At 49.0% G+C, this 14,322-nt stretch overlaps 1 protein-coding gene across 3 annotated transcripts; it reads left to right on the top strand.

The window, feature by feature from the left end:
- The first annotated feature begins 730 nt into the window (after positions 1 to 730).
- DHDDS (dehydrodolichyl diphosphate synthase subunit) lies at positions 731 to 12,866 on the top strand. Of its 3 annotated transcripts, none has more exons than XM_080381056.1 (9): positions 731 to 835; positions 2,463 to 2,546; positions 3,487 to 3,603; positions 4,227 to 4,369; positions 5,754 to 5,870; positions 6,059 to 6,160; positions 6,833 to 6,947; positions 8,793 to 8,900; positions 11,967 to 12,866. In XM_080381056.1, exons 2-9 carry the CDS (start codon positions 2,484 to 2,486, stop codon positions 12,201 to 12,203), a joined length of 1,002 nt encoding a protein of 333 aa, XP_080237182.1. In that variant the 5' UTR covers positions 731 to 835; positions 2,463 to 2,483; the 3' UTR covers positions 12,204 to 12,866. The 3 variants fall into 3 exon arrangements, with proteins under 3 accessions (XP_080237182.1, XP_080237183.1, XP_080237181.1); XM_080381057.1 differs by lacking the exon at positions 731 to 835 and adding an exon at positions 897 to 1,027; XM_080381055.1 differs by lacking the exon at positions 731 to 835 and having other exon boundaries at positions 1,415 to 2,546.
- The last annotated feature ends 1,456 nt before the right edge of the window (positions 12,867 to 14,322 follow it).

Below are 14,322 nucleotides of genomic sequence, written 5' to 3'. Positions count from 1 at the left end.
GCCTGCCCTGCCATCAGCCCGCAGCCCCCCACAACCTGCCCCAGCCCTGCCATCAGCCCGCAGCCCCCCACAGCCTGCCCTGCCATCAGCCCGCAGCCCCCCACAACCTGCCCCAGCCCTGCCATCAGCCCGCAGCCCCCCACAACCTGCCCCAGCCCTGCCATCAGCCCGCAGCCCCCCACAGCCTGCCCTGCCATCAGCCCGCAGCCCCCCACAACCTGCCTTGCCATCAGCCTGCAGCCCCCCACAACCTGCCCTGCCATCAGCCCGCAGCCCCCCACAACCTGCTCTGCCATGGGCCCGCAGCCCCCCACAACCTGCTCTGCCATGGGCCCGCAGCCCCCCACAACCTGCCCTGCCATCAGCCCACAGCCCCCCACAACCTGCCCCAGCCCTGCCATGGGCCTGCAGCCCCCCACAACCTGCCCTGCCATCAGCCTGCAGCCCCCCACAACCTGCCCCAGCCCTGCCATCAGCCCGCAGCCCCCTACAACCTGCCCCAGCCCTGCCATCAGCCCGCAGCCCCCCACAACCTGCCCCAGCCCTGCTACGGGCCCGCAGCCCCCCACAACCTTCTAGGCTGCCCCATAACCAAGCTGAGCCCCCGTAAGACCCACAGCCCCGCTGTCCCCACCGCTGCCCCCATCGAGCCCCCTCCCCGAGCTGCCCCGGCCCCTCCCGCTCCCGGCGCCGCCGTTGCCGCCCCGCCCCCCCCGCGCAGGCACACGGCCCCGCCCCTCCGCGCACGCGCAGACACGCCCCGCCCGGCGCCGGCGGGTGACGCAGGCGGAAGGGCACGTCACCCCCGCGGGAGGCTGAGGCGGCGCCGGGCGCGGTAACGGGCGGCGGGAGCGGGTCGGGCACCGGGGCAGCCCGTCGGGGTCGGGGTGTGGGGGGGGCTTCTCCTGCCGCCCGCTCCCTCCCGCCGGTGCCCCTCGGCGGCCGCCTCCCTCTCCTCACGGAACCGGCGGAGGCCTGAGGGACGCTGCCGCCTGCCTGGCTGGGGAGGGCCTGGTCACCCGGCGGGGTGGGCCGCTGTGCCCACCCGCACCTCCCCGTCTGCGGGGGAGCCGGGTTGTCGGTGTGGGGAGCGGCGGGGGGGATGACTGTCGGTGGGGGGAGCTGAAGGGGGGCCGGGCTGTCGGTGGTGGGTGCTGGGGGGAGGGGGCCGGGCTGTCGGTGGTGGGTGCTGGGGGGAGGGGGCCGGGCTGTCGGTGGTGGGTGCTGGGGGGAGGGGGCCGGGCTGTCGGTGGTGGGTGCTGGGGGGAGGGGGGCGGGCTGTCGGTGGTGGGTGCTGGGGGGGGGGGCGGGCTGTCGGTGGTGGGTGCTGGGGGGGGGGCGGGCTGTCGGTAGTGGGACCTGGGGGGTCCCGGCTGTCGGTGGGGGGAGCGGTGGGGGCCCAGGCTGCACCCACCCGGCAGGGCGGCAGCAAGCCGTGTGCTTTCAGGTGCCCTGTACTCGTTGTTGTTTGTTTGTTTTTTTTTTTTTTGGGGGGGGGGCTTCTTTGTGAAGCTTAGTTTTTAAGATGACTGTGTAAAACCGTATGTAAAAGCTTGCTGGCTGTGCGCAGTCACAGGCGGTGTTGGGAGCCGTGTGTTTCCAGCCTGAGCTATTCAACGGGAGCGTTAAGAGCTTTAGTCACAGAGCCCCGGGTTCGGCAGGTCCTTGCCTTAATGGTCTGTGGCTGCATCTGTGGCCAGAAATCCCCTCCTGAGGGAAGAGGCAGAGGAGGCCCGTATGGAAAATTAATGTAGTCAGTGTAACTTGAATCTGCTTTGGTCCCTGGATGGGTGCTAGGTGGTTGGATCTGGGTGGTTGCCCCCATGACTCTGTCTTTGTAGCTGTTCTGGGTCTCTCAAGGTTGCTGGCTGAGAGAACTGAAGATTAACGTGGAGGTTCAGTAAACTCTTTCATCTTGTTAGCTCAAATCGGATCTTAGTATTTGATGTGCAGATAACATGGTAAAAAACCCAACCATATTTTTAAAGCTCCAAAGGCTGAAGTTCTCTGTTTGTGAAGGAGAAGAAATAACAGTGGTGACACAAATGCAGGATAGGTGGTGATGTAGGTGGTTGCTTCATTTGAAATATTTCCAACTAGCGCAAAAGCACTGAAGGTCAGTCTGCACTGCTGCCACCCTGTGACTCACCTGGGGGTAGCCCACGCGGTGGGTCTGTGCTAACTCACCAGCTAGTCCACCTGGAAGACACAGCAGGGATTTTTCTTGCTACCACCTAGTGCAGAATCCACTCTGATGACATACAGCTGGAAAATTCCAGAGCACGTTTCTGGGCTCCCCTGTTGTCTGCTTATCAAAGTACCTGCACAGATAATAAAAGGGGCTCCAAAGCAACTTGTCAAAGCGTATTTTTCCAGAGTGATGGTTTGTAACATTGTTTTGGGCTTAAACAGGATCCTCTGTACCTCTAACCCCTTTATTTTCATCTTCCCCTTGGAAAAAGGAAAGGAGCTTTCAGGGAAATATGTCGTGGATCAGAGAGGGCGAGCTGACCATCATAGAGAGATTTTGTGCCAACATCATTAAGGTAAGGAATGAATTTAGTTACCTGCGGTAAAGAACTGGCAGGTTTGTCAGGGTTCAGAGTGGAACTGTCTCTGTGACTGCTCTGCTCCAGAGAGATGGCGTTGCTAGTGTGGGTACATATTAATGCTGGCAGTGGATGTACATCCCTAAACAGCATTTGAGAATGGAAGATTACTTAAGCTTCGTCTTGCAAATGAGCAAGGCTGTAGGCAGTGCTTGCCAATAATGAGCTTATACTCTCAGCCTTCCGTGCTTTGTGCCCTTGCGGAGGAAGGCAGGGTGTGAGAAGGAGGGAGAGAAGCAAGATGGTCCGATTATGATTCTAAAAAATGAAACTGAGTTTCTTGGTCAGAGTAATAACTCACCGGTTCCAGGAAAATTCCTTGCTCAGCAGAGTCTTGAGACTGGTGATGCTGCCCTTCTCACAGAAGGATTTGTGCAGACCTAATGAAGTCAGTGGAAAGGAATACTCCTCTGAAGTGGGGGAAAGTCTTATGACTTTTTTTTTGTTTGTTTCTTTTCTCTTAAATTAATTGTCTGTGAAAATGCCCTTGGACTCTGAAATAAAAAATCCTTACAATTATGGCAGCTTAAAACTCTGTGCCCTCCCCCGTGGCTGCAGAAAGGTAGCTGTGGCAGTGCTGCTCTCTCTCCCAAGTACTACAGTTCCTTGTCATGCAATAGAAGGAGGGAGGGCCAAGTTGCTTTTCAGTTTAGGCAGTTGTCCATACTGACACTCTGTTCAGAGAGTCTAAAGTGGGGTTAACAAAGAGATAAGTAGTATCTTACTCTTCCCAGCTCCAGCCCTGAACCTGGGAGATATGCACTGTGCTCCTACAAATAGGCGGTGCTGCCAGGAACAGTGGGACTAAACTCTGTGATGCAAGATGCCAGCTTGGCTGTTGGCTTTCTGGTCTGTTGTGTTTCTCCTTATTTTCTAGGCAGGTCCAATGCCAAAGCATGTTGCCTTCATCATGGATGGCAATCGCCGTTATGCCCAAAAGTGTCATGTGGAGAGACAGCAGGGACATTCGCAGGGCTTTGATAAGCTGGCACAGGTGGGCAGGATGTTTGCTGCCTTTAAGTCATGTGTTGGAAGTTGGAGCTGTGTTTACTGCTTGACTGGTGTATTGTGTTCCTTCTCTTCACTGGAGGGTGGCCGGTGCTGGGAGCTGATGTTCGTCACCAGGGTTCCCAACTTCAGCTCCTCTCTCTCTGTTACCTTGCAGAGTCATTCTAGTCAGCTATTTCTGCTCCCCTCCCCTCCCCTCCCCCCCGTCTTATACCATATTCAAGATCTGCAAGGCAGATATTTCAAGCTCTTAATTTTATGAAACAGGTTGAATTTCTTTGAAAAGGTTTTCAAAGGTATGCTGTTATGTAGTTTATAATGTTATCTATAAGAGGTGCTGTCCCTGGTTGGATTAGTCCCATATCCGTTACAGATTCTCATCCTTAGGTAGTGATATTTTCCTCCTGTTCTTTACAATTAATTTGAAATTCTCATCAAGTGGGTTTCATTGTCAGCTCTTGACGCTTGTTTCTTTTGATCCAGTCTTAGCATAGTGGGAAACGACAGGAAGGTTTTGGCAGTGGAGAAGTTGGGTCTTGCTGACCTGTCTGACTGTCTGAGTCTGCTTATCTGACTTTTGTTTTCTGGTTATGTTTTGTCTTCTTGCAGACACTACGGTGGTGCTTAAATCTGGGCATTCGGGAGGTCACTGTTTATGCCTTTAGTATTGAGAACTTTAAACGCTCCAAGGAGGAGGTGGATGGGCTAATGGATCTGGCAAGACAGAAATTTAGCCGCCTACTGGAAGAACAGTAAGAATCCTCTCATGTCTGTATCCCACAGGGTGGAACTAAAGCAGAACCTGATTAAGAGGTGTTTACAGGGATGTTACAAGTTGTGAAAATGGATTAAATGAAGGAAGATATTCTCCACCTCCAGCTAGAGAGGGGCTCTGCCTGTCTGGATGGGATGTGCAGCTCGTCAGCGTGCAAAGTCGTCATCCCCACACCACCAGATCTGTGTCTGTATCATATGGCTTACTGTGCAGCAATCCCACCCAAACAGCTGGGACAGTACAGCTTTCAGATAAGCACAGCACAATTAGAAATTTCTGCTTAGCACTAGAGTGCTAGATGCCTTGTTTTCATGAAGTATCAAAGCCTTGTCTTAAATTCTGTCACGGTATTTTTGGCAGATCAGAGTTCAGCTCAGCAACTTGCTTTGCAGTAACTTGAGACTCCTACATACAGGCACATGGTGCGTGAAGTCAAAGTTGGAGTTGAACTAGTTCGTGTATTGCGTGTAGATGAAACTAGCACAGATCTGAGTGAGCAGGGGGGGATGTTACAGCGCCTGGTTGCTCAGCAGCTCGGTGGATGTGTGTGTTTCTCCGTGCCTGACTGGCACAAAGAGTGGTGCATGGAAGCAGTCCTTATCTGGCTGAAGTAAATTTGAAAGGCAGTGAGGGAATGCAGCTGGGAGGATGGGAGGGAGAGGATAGCGTGTGTGCGTGCTAGTGTAAGTATCAGAGCTGCCTGAGCACTGCAGAGTACGCTGTGATTCAGGGGCTGTTTCCCTGGCTTCTACCCAGTGCAGCCCTTCATCGGGGAGTTTGTAGTGCCAGACAGCAGCAGGAACCTGTAAGATCCCCCAGGATGTCCTGTCTGCTCAAACTAACGCTATAGCAGGCGTGGATATTTCCTCTCTCATCTGCTGTTCACTTCACCCCTGTCCCACTGTCACCTCATCAATATGTTAAGTCTTTCCTCACACCAGAAAGTAGTTATGCTACCCTGTGGGTGACCATTAGTCATCTTACATTTTGATTAGTTATAGGTGCTCAGAGCCTATGGTGTATTCTAAGTTTTCCATACGGATTTTCATGACTTCAGGTAGGAATGCCTAATCTGTGATCATTTTCTAGTCCTTTGGTTATGTCTGTATCTCAGGAACTGGTATGGGGAATGATCAGTTTCCCTTTGTGGAATGGTTTGGGATGATCAAGTCAAAGCCAGTTTTCAACACCTGAAGAACATTTGCTCATTTTGCCTTTTTTCTAATTCTCGGTTTTGCTGAAGCCATGCCTGCCCACATGCCTGTTGCTGTCGCTTGGCGGATGTTATGCAAGGCAGACATGGTACTTGTGCAGTGGAGACTGTTGTTTTCCATGGTCCTTACTCTTGTTGTTGGGTGTAGGGAGAGCTTGAAGAAGCATGGTGTGTGTATCCGTGTCCTTGGGGACCTGCCCCTTCTGCCCTTGGATATTCAGGAGCTGATTGCCCAAGCTGTGCTGGCAACTAGGAACTACAACAAGTAAGTAACACACAGCTTCAAGTAGCTGATACCTCACATCTTCCTCTTCTACCTGAAGGCTGAGACTTGGCAGACATGCTACACCTTTTTTTTATCCTACAAGCATGTGTGACTGCTGTCGATATTCTTCTTTCTGTCGTCTACTGGACCTTCTTTAGGTTAGTCTTTCACATCTTTCTCCTTTTCAGATGCTTTCTAAATGTCTGCTTTGCGTACACATCGAGACATGAAATCAGCAACGCTGTCAGGGAGATGGCATGGGGGGTGGAACAAGGCCTGCTCGAACCCAGGTAACTCTTGCCTTTCTGTGTGAGGCTTCGTAGATGAAAACTGCCTGTCTTACCACCTATGCTTTATTAATAACCCCTCTGAAGCCAAGTGGCTTTTAAATAGACCTCTTTAAACCAGTATGACTGGAACAAATGACTTAAAGTTACTGTGCAATGTTTGGTTTTTATTATTTCAGTTACCATGGTGATAGATACACAAGCAAGACAGAAGAGAAATTAGGTCTGTGTCTTAAGTTAGTTTAAATGTGAAGGCAGATTTTTATGCCACAACAATTGGCTGCTTGGCTGGCAGTCTTAGCTATGAGGTCAAACAACAGATGAATCATGAATACTGAGCTGTTCCTCCACCCTGGAGGAGATGGAGTAGTTAGCACTCTGCTCTCTGCTCCAGATGGAAGCCCTCATAGTCTGGTTCCACCACTGTATTATGTTTCAAAGAGCATGGAGGGGGATGCTCTGGGGGCTGAAAGAACATTTGAAATAGCCTGTGGAGCAGACAGCAGCGTCCATCAGAAGCAAGTTGATGACTGGCTGTGGTACAACTCCACCACCCAGTTTTAATCTGCAGTTCTGTGTTTATAAAAAAAAACACCTCAGTAATTCTGATTTCGTAGTGCCACCTCTGTTGGGTCAGGAAAGTGATCTTAATAAAGATGCATCTGTCTTTCTTAGTGATGTGTCTGAATCGTTGCTTGATAAGTGTCTGTACACCAACAACTCCCCTGATCCAGACCTTCTGATTCGAACCTCTGGAGAGGTTCGGTTGAGTGATTTCTTGCTCTGGCAGGTAAAGTCTCTGTTTTCTCCTTGAAATATTCCAACTTTACATCAGAGAGTGTTCTACCGACTCCAGGCATGAGCTGACACGTGGGCTTTTAAACTCTCTCTGCAAGGGGTTGTGTAACTTCTTGGATGGACTAAGTGCTGGGGCGCTTCCAAGGAACCTGTTTCTTGCAGTTCTGTGATTGCCTAAAATACCTTGCAGCACAAGTCTGAAATTGTATCATCCTGAAAGCACTCAATAAGAAATCACAAATTAGTCTAGCTGACAGCAGTCAAGGAAATCATTGATTGCTCATCCTTTTGCTCCTCTTCTAGTATTTAGATAATTCCTCATTTGATTGGTAAATACTAGGCTTTTGATTAATTTAACCTGGCAATATGTTCCCTGGCATGAGGAAGTCCCAGAAAGGATTTCTAGATTCCTGGGAGAGGTGTTTGTCACATGTCAGCTGGAGGTGTAACCCTGTAACGCAGTTTCAGGAGTTTATTTGCCTTTCATGATGAAACAGGACCCTGCAAGACAGGTTCTAGCGATGGCACAGTCAAATCAGCATGACTAGGCTGCTAAGTTAAAACATAGTAAGTTCTTAATGCATACAAAGTTCATCTCTTTTTAGTTACAGTATCCAAAGCTGCTTCTATTTCTCTCTCTCCTGTGCTAGGCGATATTGACTTTGTAACACTGACTTTGCAGGAGAACATTTGAGTGGAGCTGCTTTACTTAAAGCTAACATTTTGGTTTACATGTACAGTTTGGAGCCAAAACCCAACTGCCTTTAAGCAACCACAGCAGATGTTCCTATTCCAAGTTACTTAATTGGCCAGTTCACAGAAGTTGTCTGGCTTGAGCTGCGGTTGCCTACCAAGGCATATCCCTCTCCTGCCAGTATTTTTGGGCACACCTATACCCTGGATGGGTGTCAATGCTGCGAACTAACGTTCTGCTTGCTCCTCTTGGTGGTAGTCCTGGCAGAGAAGCCGTGGAGCCTGAGCTTGTGGCTGGTGAAGCATTACTGAGGAAGTCACTGCTTCTGTGAGTCTGGCTGGCGTGGTGCCCCTCTCCCATGCCAGGGATTGCAGCAGAGGAGAATGTGTGCTTGTACACCAGAGCATTAGTGCAAATTTCACTTGGCTAACTCGTGTGTGTCCTAACAGCCCCAAAGTAGGAGGAAACTGTGCTTTCAGGATGATTATCTGATGTCAAAGAATATGGCCTTATGGTGCTTTTTTGTATAGAATTAGTTGATGCTAAGATGTTCTGTAGCATTACAATTTTAAGAGTCATGCAAAGTCCTTTTAAGTGTTGGGTATTGTAATGGTCATAGGAACAGATTTACCTGAAACTTTGAGGAACTCGATGGCAAAAATAGGTTTTAACTTGAAAGCTTGCATCTTTCAGCTCTAGGACATCTTCAGTGTACCACAACTCTTAGATTCATTAAGTGGTGGTAAATGCCATGAGTGGGCAGTAAGGAATATCACAAGATGTCATTTAACAAATGGCTTAAATGTCACGTCCTGATCCTCAGTTCATCTGTTATTCCCTTATCTCAGCCTTTGGTAGTCCAGTGTTGCTATTTTAGTTTTGTTACAAGTCTGTGATGCTTAAGCTATTAAAAAATACCTCTGTGAAGACCAGCATAGCATTAGAAATGCTGGTATCCTTGCAGGAATGGATGGCTAGTGTCCCAGCACTAGAAACTAATTAGACTCTATTTTGTACAGTTTCAGATCTCTCCTGTTAAAAATCTTTGTGGGGGAACTGGTGTAGTTTGGCCAACAGAGCTGCATCTTGATGACCTTTTTTCTTACTAGATGATTAAATTGTTGGTGATCTTGCTTTCTGCAGACATCCCATTCATGCCTGGTGTTTCAGTCAGTCTTGTGGCCAGAATATTCCTTTTGGAACTTATGTGAGGCTATCCTTCGGTTCCAGATGAACTACAGTGCTTTACAGGTAAGGGAGCCTTAGGGTAAGAACATACTGCGTTGAGCTTTCTATCTGCACAGAAACGTGCTGGAGATCAGGTGAGAGTGTGCGAAGTGGGAGCAGAGGAAGCATTTTTTAGTGCCATTAGTTATATCTTGTCTCAGTAGCAGTTAACGCCAGATGTGTTGCTTTTGTGCCCATGTGGCTTGTTACAACATCTTAGCGTGTGGCCAGACTCTACTTCCAGTATTACCTAAAGTCTCTGAAGTCACTGCTGTCTCTCTTGCTCATTGCTCGTTCCACCAGCTGGAAGTATCTGTCCCCACTCCTCAGCTACCAGGACAGAACAAATAAGCACTCCTGATTTGCTACAGGGTAAAATCAGCCATTTTAACTCAAACCCCTTCATCAGCGGTTTAAGCAAAGACTGCCGGGTTCGCTCTGGAATTTGCATGCTCCAACTCTGCTGTTGTTTTTAGGGTTGTAACAAGTGGGTTTAGAGTTTCCTTCCTAGGAGCTGAAGTGAGGCTGCCTGAGCTGTGAGGCTGGGCAAGTGTTCTCTTTCTGGTCGTTCCAGATGTGCCTACTGAAGAGATTGTTCCTATTGCTCGTTGTCATTGTCTCTTTCCTCTTAGATTTACTGTTATGAGATTTCTCTGACCTGGTTCAGATAAATCTGGACAATCTGCCAAGTAATCTGGCTATTTTTAAGCAAAACAAATCTGAGTGCTGGAGCTTCTGATGGGGAAATCTGCGAGGTGGCAGCTTGTAGCACAGAGGCAACAGCAACTGGCAGGAGGAGGCACTTGGCATGGCGATTCTCTCCTCTACCATATTTGGTTGCTGAGCATGTCTGTTCCTTAACTATTTGGGTCTTCTGTTTCTTTAAAAACAGCCATTATATTGCCCTTTCCTACCTTCAGGGACGTTGCTTGCCTCTGAGAGACATCGGAGAGATTATAAACAGTCATGGTTATGGGTGAATTTAATCGGGTCCAGCTGGCCTGGAAGCATCCAAATTCTCCACATCCTTAACCTCTTTTATTCCTGTTTCTGCCCTGAGTCTGCCGTTTTCCTACCAGCAATTCATTGTATTAATACAGCTAATGGCCATTGACCTTCTGCATAAAGAGGAATGCAAAAAAGGCAGTACTGTTTGTCACTGACATTAGCTTTGCCTCTGTCTTGAAAAGTATAGAATGGTAAGGTCACCATTCTGACTTTGCTCCTAGTACTAATTTCTAATGGGTAACAAATGCTGCTCCTGTTCCTGTGTAGTCTCGTCTTTTCTTGGTCCTCAGTTGTGGCTCTGTGTGTTCATGATATGCTATTATCCAGGTTTCTCATCATTGAGATCTGTTCTTTGGTCAGTTTTCCTGCTGTGAGACCCACTTTGCGGTGTAGAAGGCTGCCACATTTTTCAAGGGATGCAGCCCAGTTGTGCAGAAGGGAGGACTTCTCTCACACTCAAAGGAACTGCCAAGATTTAGGAGCCGGGTTCTTTTGCATTTCAAATAGGTGATCTTGAAAGCCAAAAGTAACTGGAGCTCTTGAACCAAATTACATTGGTGGAAGGGTTGCTTGTCAGTAAGGATGGTGGGGTTAGGGGGGTTGACTTGCTGAGATGCCAGAATATATTACAGCAGCTGTGCCCGCTTTGGAAGAGCGCTGCTGTGTTCAGGACACTGCTGGTGCAGGCAGTAACGGTGTGGAGAGGCAGCTGGATGGAAGGTTTGACAAGGTACATTAAAAAAAAAAAAGTAAACAGATTTGGAGGCATTTGCCAAAAGAGATCCTCCTTCCATCAGTTCAAACAGCATCAGGTGTAATGGCTATCTTTATTTTCCAGTTAGCCTGCTGCTTGAGGGAGTTTCCCCCTGGTTGTTGCTCACCACTCGGTGCCGTGGTCAGCTCTGACCTGACTTTGGTACGTGGTAGGCCTAGGGGAAGAACGCGGGGGTGGCTCGGCAGGCCTGCCCTATGGAAGTGGTCGTGCCGAGTCTTTTCTGGTGAATAGATGGAATTTCACTTTGTTCAAGGGTGGAAGTCTTAATGCTGAACAGCCTGATGATTTTGCATTTCAAATAAGCAGAGCTACAGCAGTGGAGTGCTATCAGTTCAGTGGGCTTTCTGTAGCTAGGGATATTTCTACTCGTTCCCAGCACAACAGAAGCTAATTTACAGTGCCAGAGCATAGAGTACTGACTTGGGTGCAGGAGAAGTGTGGTGAAGAATGAGTCAGGCTCTCATTAGAATAATTATTTCTTCTTGCTCGCTTGAAAGGCCAGCACTCCCTCTGTGTGTGTGTGAGGTTATGTCACAGTGACCAGTTTTACTCTTTTTAAAGTTGAAAGCTTAATAGTCCTCATGCAGATGTGGTTTTGCTGTTGGAGGCTGCAGGCTAGGATAGGTGGAATAAGAAATCCAAAAGTGATATCCTGCAAAAATACTTGAAATACTTGAAGGGTGTAGGCAAAGGATAGCTACTGCCTTTACCTTCCTCCTGCCTGTCCTGCTGTGTCTCGAGCCAGTACATTCTTAGATCACAGGCATTTGGGAATGCTGAGCCCACTCATGCTTTTATGCTGAAGCTGATTGATTAGCTCAATACCTGATCATCTGCTTGAAGAATTGCCCCATAAATCATTGTTCTGAATCCCTTAAAACCTTTCAGCTCCCATGTGAATAGGATCAAAGATGCTGTGATGACACTGGCAAGGATAGCTTGTGTGCACGTCTGTTGTTTGAAAGTCCTCTTCTGTGCTGTTCCTCTCTGAATCCAGTATCTGAGGGTTTTTTCCCCTATCTGTCATGACCTTTATCTATTTTAACTAGGTGTTAATGCTGTGAGCAGACTTGTGTCTTGGGGAGAAGGTCCAGAAGGATGTCCCTGTAGTTTTTTTTTTTTTACAACCAATCAAGCAGGCTGCCTCGAAGTGGAGGAGGCGCACACAGGGCCACCCTTCATTTAACCTGCAGATTGATGGCCAAGCAGAGGCTATTTCTTCCATAACCCCTGCTGCCTTGCATCTGCACCACAGATGAGCTGAAAGGCCTGGTCAAGTGCTAACATTCTACTGCTTTTCACTCTAGAAGGCCAGAGACTCCTACATGGAGGAAAGGAGGCGACAACAGATGGAAAGGGATCAGGCTTACGTGACAAAGAAGCTGCAGCAGGAGGGGTTTGTGTCCCACGGAGACTCTCGGCGCCGACAGACACTGTTGCAGAAATGCACCGCCATGCGGGAAGAGAGAATCCAGGGCTTTCTCCAGGCACTAGAGCACAAGAGAGCGGACTTCTTTGAAAGATTGTGTACGGTGTCTGCATGACATAGGTGCTGGGTTGTCTTGGGAAGACAGTTTTTAAGTGTTAGAGGGAACAGCTGCTGCCCAGATGAATTCACTCGGTGTGGTTCTGCCGTGGGGATGCAGGGCTGCTGTAGGACTTTATGTCCCCACTGGACACGCCTGAGGGCAGGGACGGAGTTCTGTGGACCCTTCTAGCTCCGTGAATGCTGCTGAGGAAGGCAATGCCGTCCTTCAGTCTCGCCTCCCTGCCCCAACCATGGAGAACACGTGCATCCCGCCATATCTCTGCTGCTTGGTACCTTACAGGCCTGGATGTTTCGGTGACAAGAAGTTAACTAAAATGAGCCTCCAGTTTTGTTTGATTCCTCGTGAGCTGGCCCAGGCAAACCAATTCAGGCCTGTTAAATCAGTCTGGGCTTCAATTCTTTCCATGGCTTTGCAGTAGTGAATCTTCTGTTGAGATTTCCACTGCTGTCCCGTAAGGGAAGCCTTGCCTTCTGCAGGGAGAGGAATTATTCCTGGTGTCGAAGAGAGCCCCATGCCAAGTGGTGGCAGAGATATTCCCCACTGCCTACTTCAAGCACCTTGTCCTTTCCCCACCTTATTGGGCTGGTTTTGATGTATTTGCTCATGGAAGAGCTAAAGCGAGGTGTTGTCAGCCTTGCTGTAAAGGAGGGGGGGGGGGGAATACTCCAAAGCTTCACCAGATCTTATGATCCCTTCTGAGCAGTGTTTGTGGGGAAAACCCACATGCTGAAGATGCTGCTGTTGGAACAGTCTAGAGGCTCTGAGCAGGCGAGCAAAAAGGATTGGTTGGGAATTAACTTCATGGCTTAAAAACAAAGAGAAGTTAGCTAAACCCAGGTGATGGATACAGTCTGCCAAATCCCTCTGAGACCTCTCTAGAGCTAGGACTTAACGTGCTGTTTCCAGGGAATGAGGGTGGGCTTAGTTTGGGAATACAGTAGCCGAAACCAACCCCTGACCCCAGCCAAAATGGTTGAGAAGGGCCATTTAGCTGGTTGTGGTGGGGGTGGCCGGAGGAGTTGTGGTGTGTTGTTTGTTCTCAGTTTTCCATCGGCGGGGAGGTGGACTAGCTAACTTCCAAGATTGTTTCCATCTCTGATTTCTCCTGGTTTCCGTCCCCATGGTCAAAATGACAGAAAATGTCTTGATTTTTGTTTCCAATGCACACGCAGGTGCAGCAGTACCAGCTGTCGCTGGGTTTGAAATGTTCCTTTTTACCTCCAGGTGAAAAAGAGAAAATGCAGATTTAAAACGCTTGTAAGTGCTGCCAACTCAGCACTTTGAATGTGATTGTGAAGAGGATAACTACCATGTCAAATTGTGAATAAAGCATATTCATACCAAACTTATTTAAAAAATAAGCTGAAGGTTGAAAAGTACATAGAACTGCTTATTCCGAGGTGTAATGAAGTTGGCGTCTGGGTCTGACGTGGTATTGTTTAACCTGTGGCAGACTTCTCGTCGGATTCCCGTTATTCTGGAGGCAGTTTGAAGGCTGTGTTCTTTTTACAGTGGTGTGAGCGATTTGCTGATACTCCAAGGCTTGGCCAAGTGACGCTTCGTGCACGTACCTCCTCTTGCGTAAGTAGCTTTGGATAAAAAACTCTGCCGGGACGGTGGGAGCTGCCGATGTTTCACTTCATTTTATTTTATTTTATTTTCTCTGTCTTCACGTTTCAGGAAGCCGTCTGGGGAAGTAGTTTATTCTCCACGAGATGGAGCGCTCTCCAGTCTGCTTTACCGGCTGATGGGGAGACTCTTCTACCCAAGAATGTCCCGTGGCCTTAACACAATGGAAAATTTTGGGTTTTTTTAATGATGATACAGGTGACTCGAGCTGCAGTGAGGGTTTCCCACAAAGTAGCAGGACTGTTGCAGGCAGTAATTGAAGGATCTGGTTGCCAGAAGGCTTGAAGGGAAGGGTTTCATCCCTTTTTCGTGAAACCATGGCTGTAGTGTAGGGGAGGAGAAAAAGTCAGTCCTTCAAGCAGGGGAAAAAAGGGCATTTGTTACGTGACAGATTATTTTATTCCACCTGCATCGGTTATTCCAGCTTTCCCCGTAAGCCTTGCTTCGGCCGGGGTGGGCAGAACTTGCACGGGTGAGTCCCAGG

Source organism: Falco punctatus (assembly GCF_963210335.1).
Source record: "Falco punctatus genome assembly, chromosome: 3".
NCBI lineage: Eukaryota > Metazoa > Chordata > Aves > Falconiformes > Falconidae > Falco > Falco punctatus.
The sequence above is the reverse complement of the archived record's forward strand: the minus strand, read 5'-3'. Positions and strand labels throughout refer to the sequence as shown.

Bases quoted from the DNA above. Each gene is read 5' to 3' on its own strand.
- DHDDS (XM_080381056.1), top strand. From the start codon at position 2,484: ATGTCGTGGATCAGAGAGGGCGAGCTGACCATCATAGAGAGATTTTGT. The intron at 4,370-5,753 runs GTAAGAATCCTC...TGTTGGGTGTAG, and splicing joins AGCCGCCTACTGGAAGAACA to GGAGAGCTTGAAGAAGCATG. The intron at 5,871-6,058 runs GTAAGTAACACA...TCTCCTTTTCAG, and splicing joins GCAACTAGGAACTACAACAA to ATGCTTTCTAAATGTCTGCT.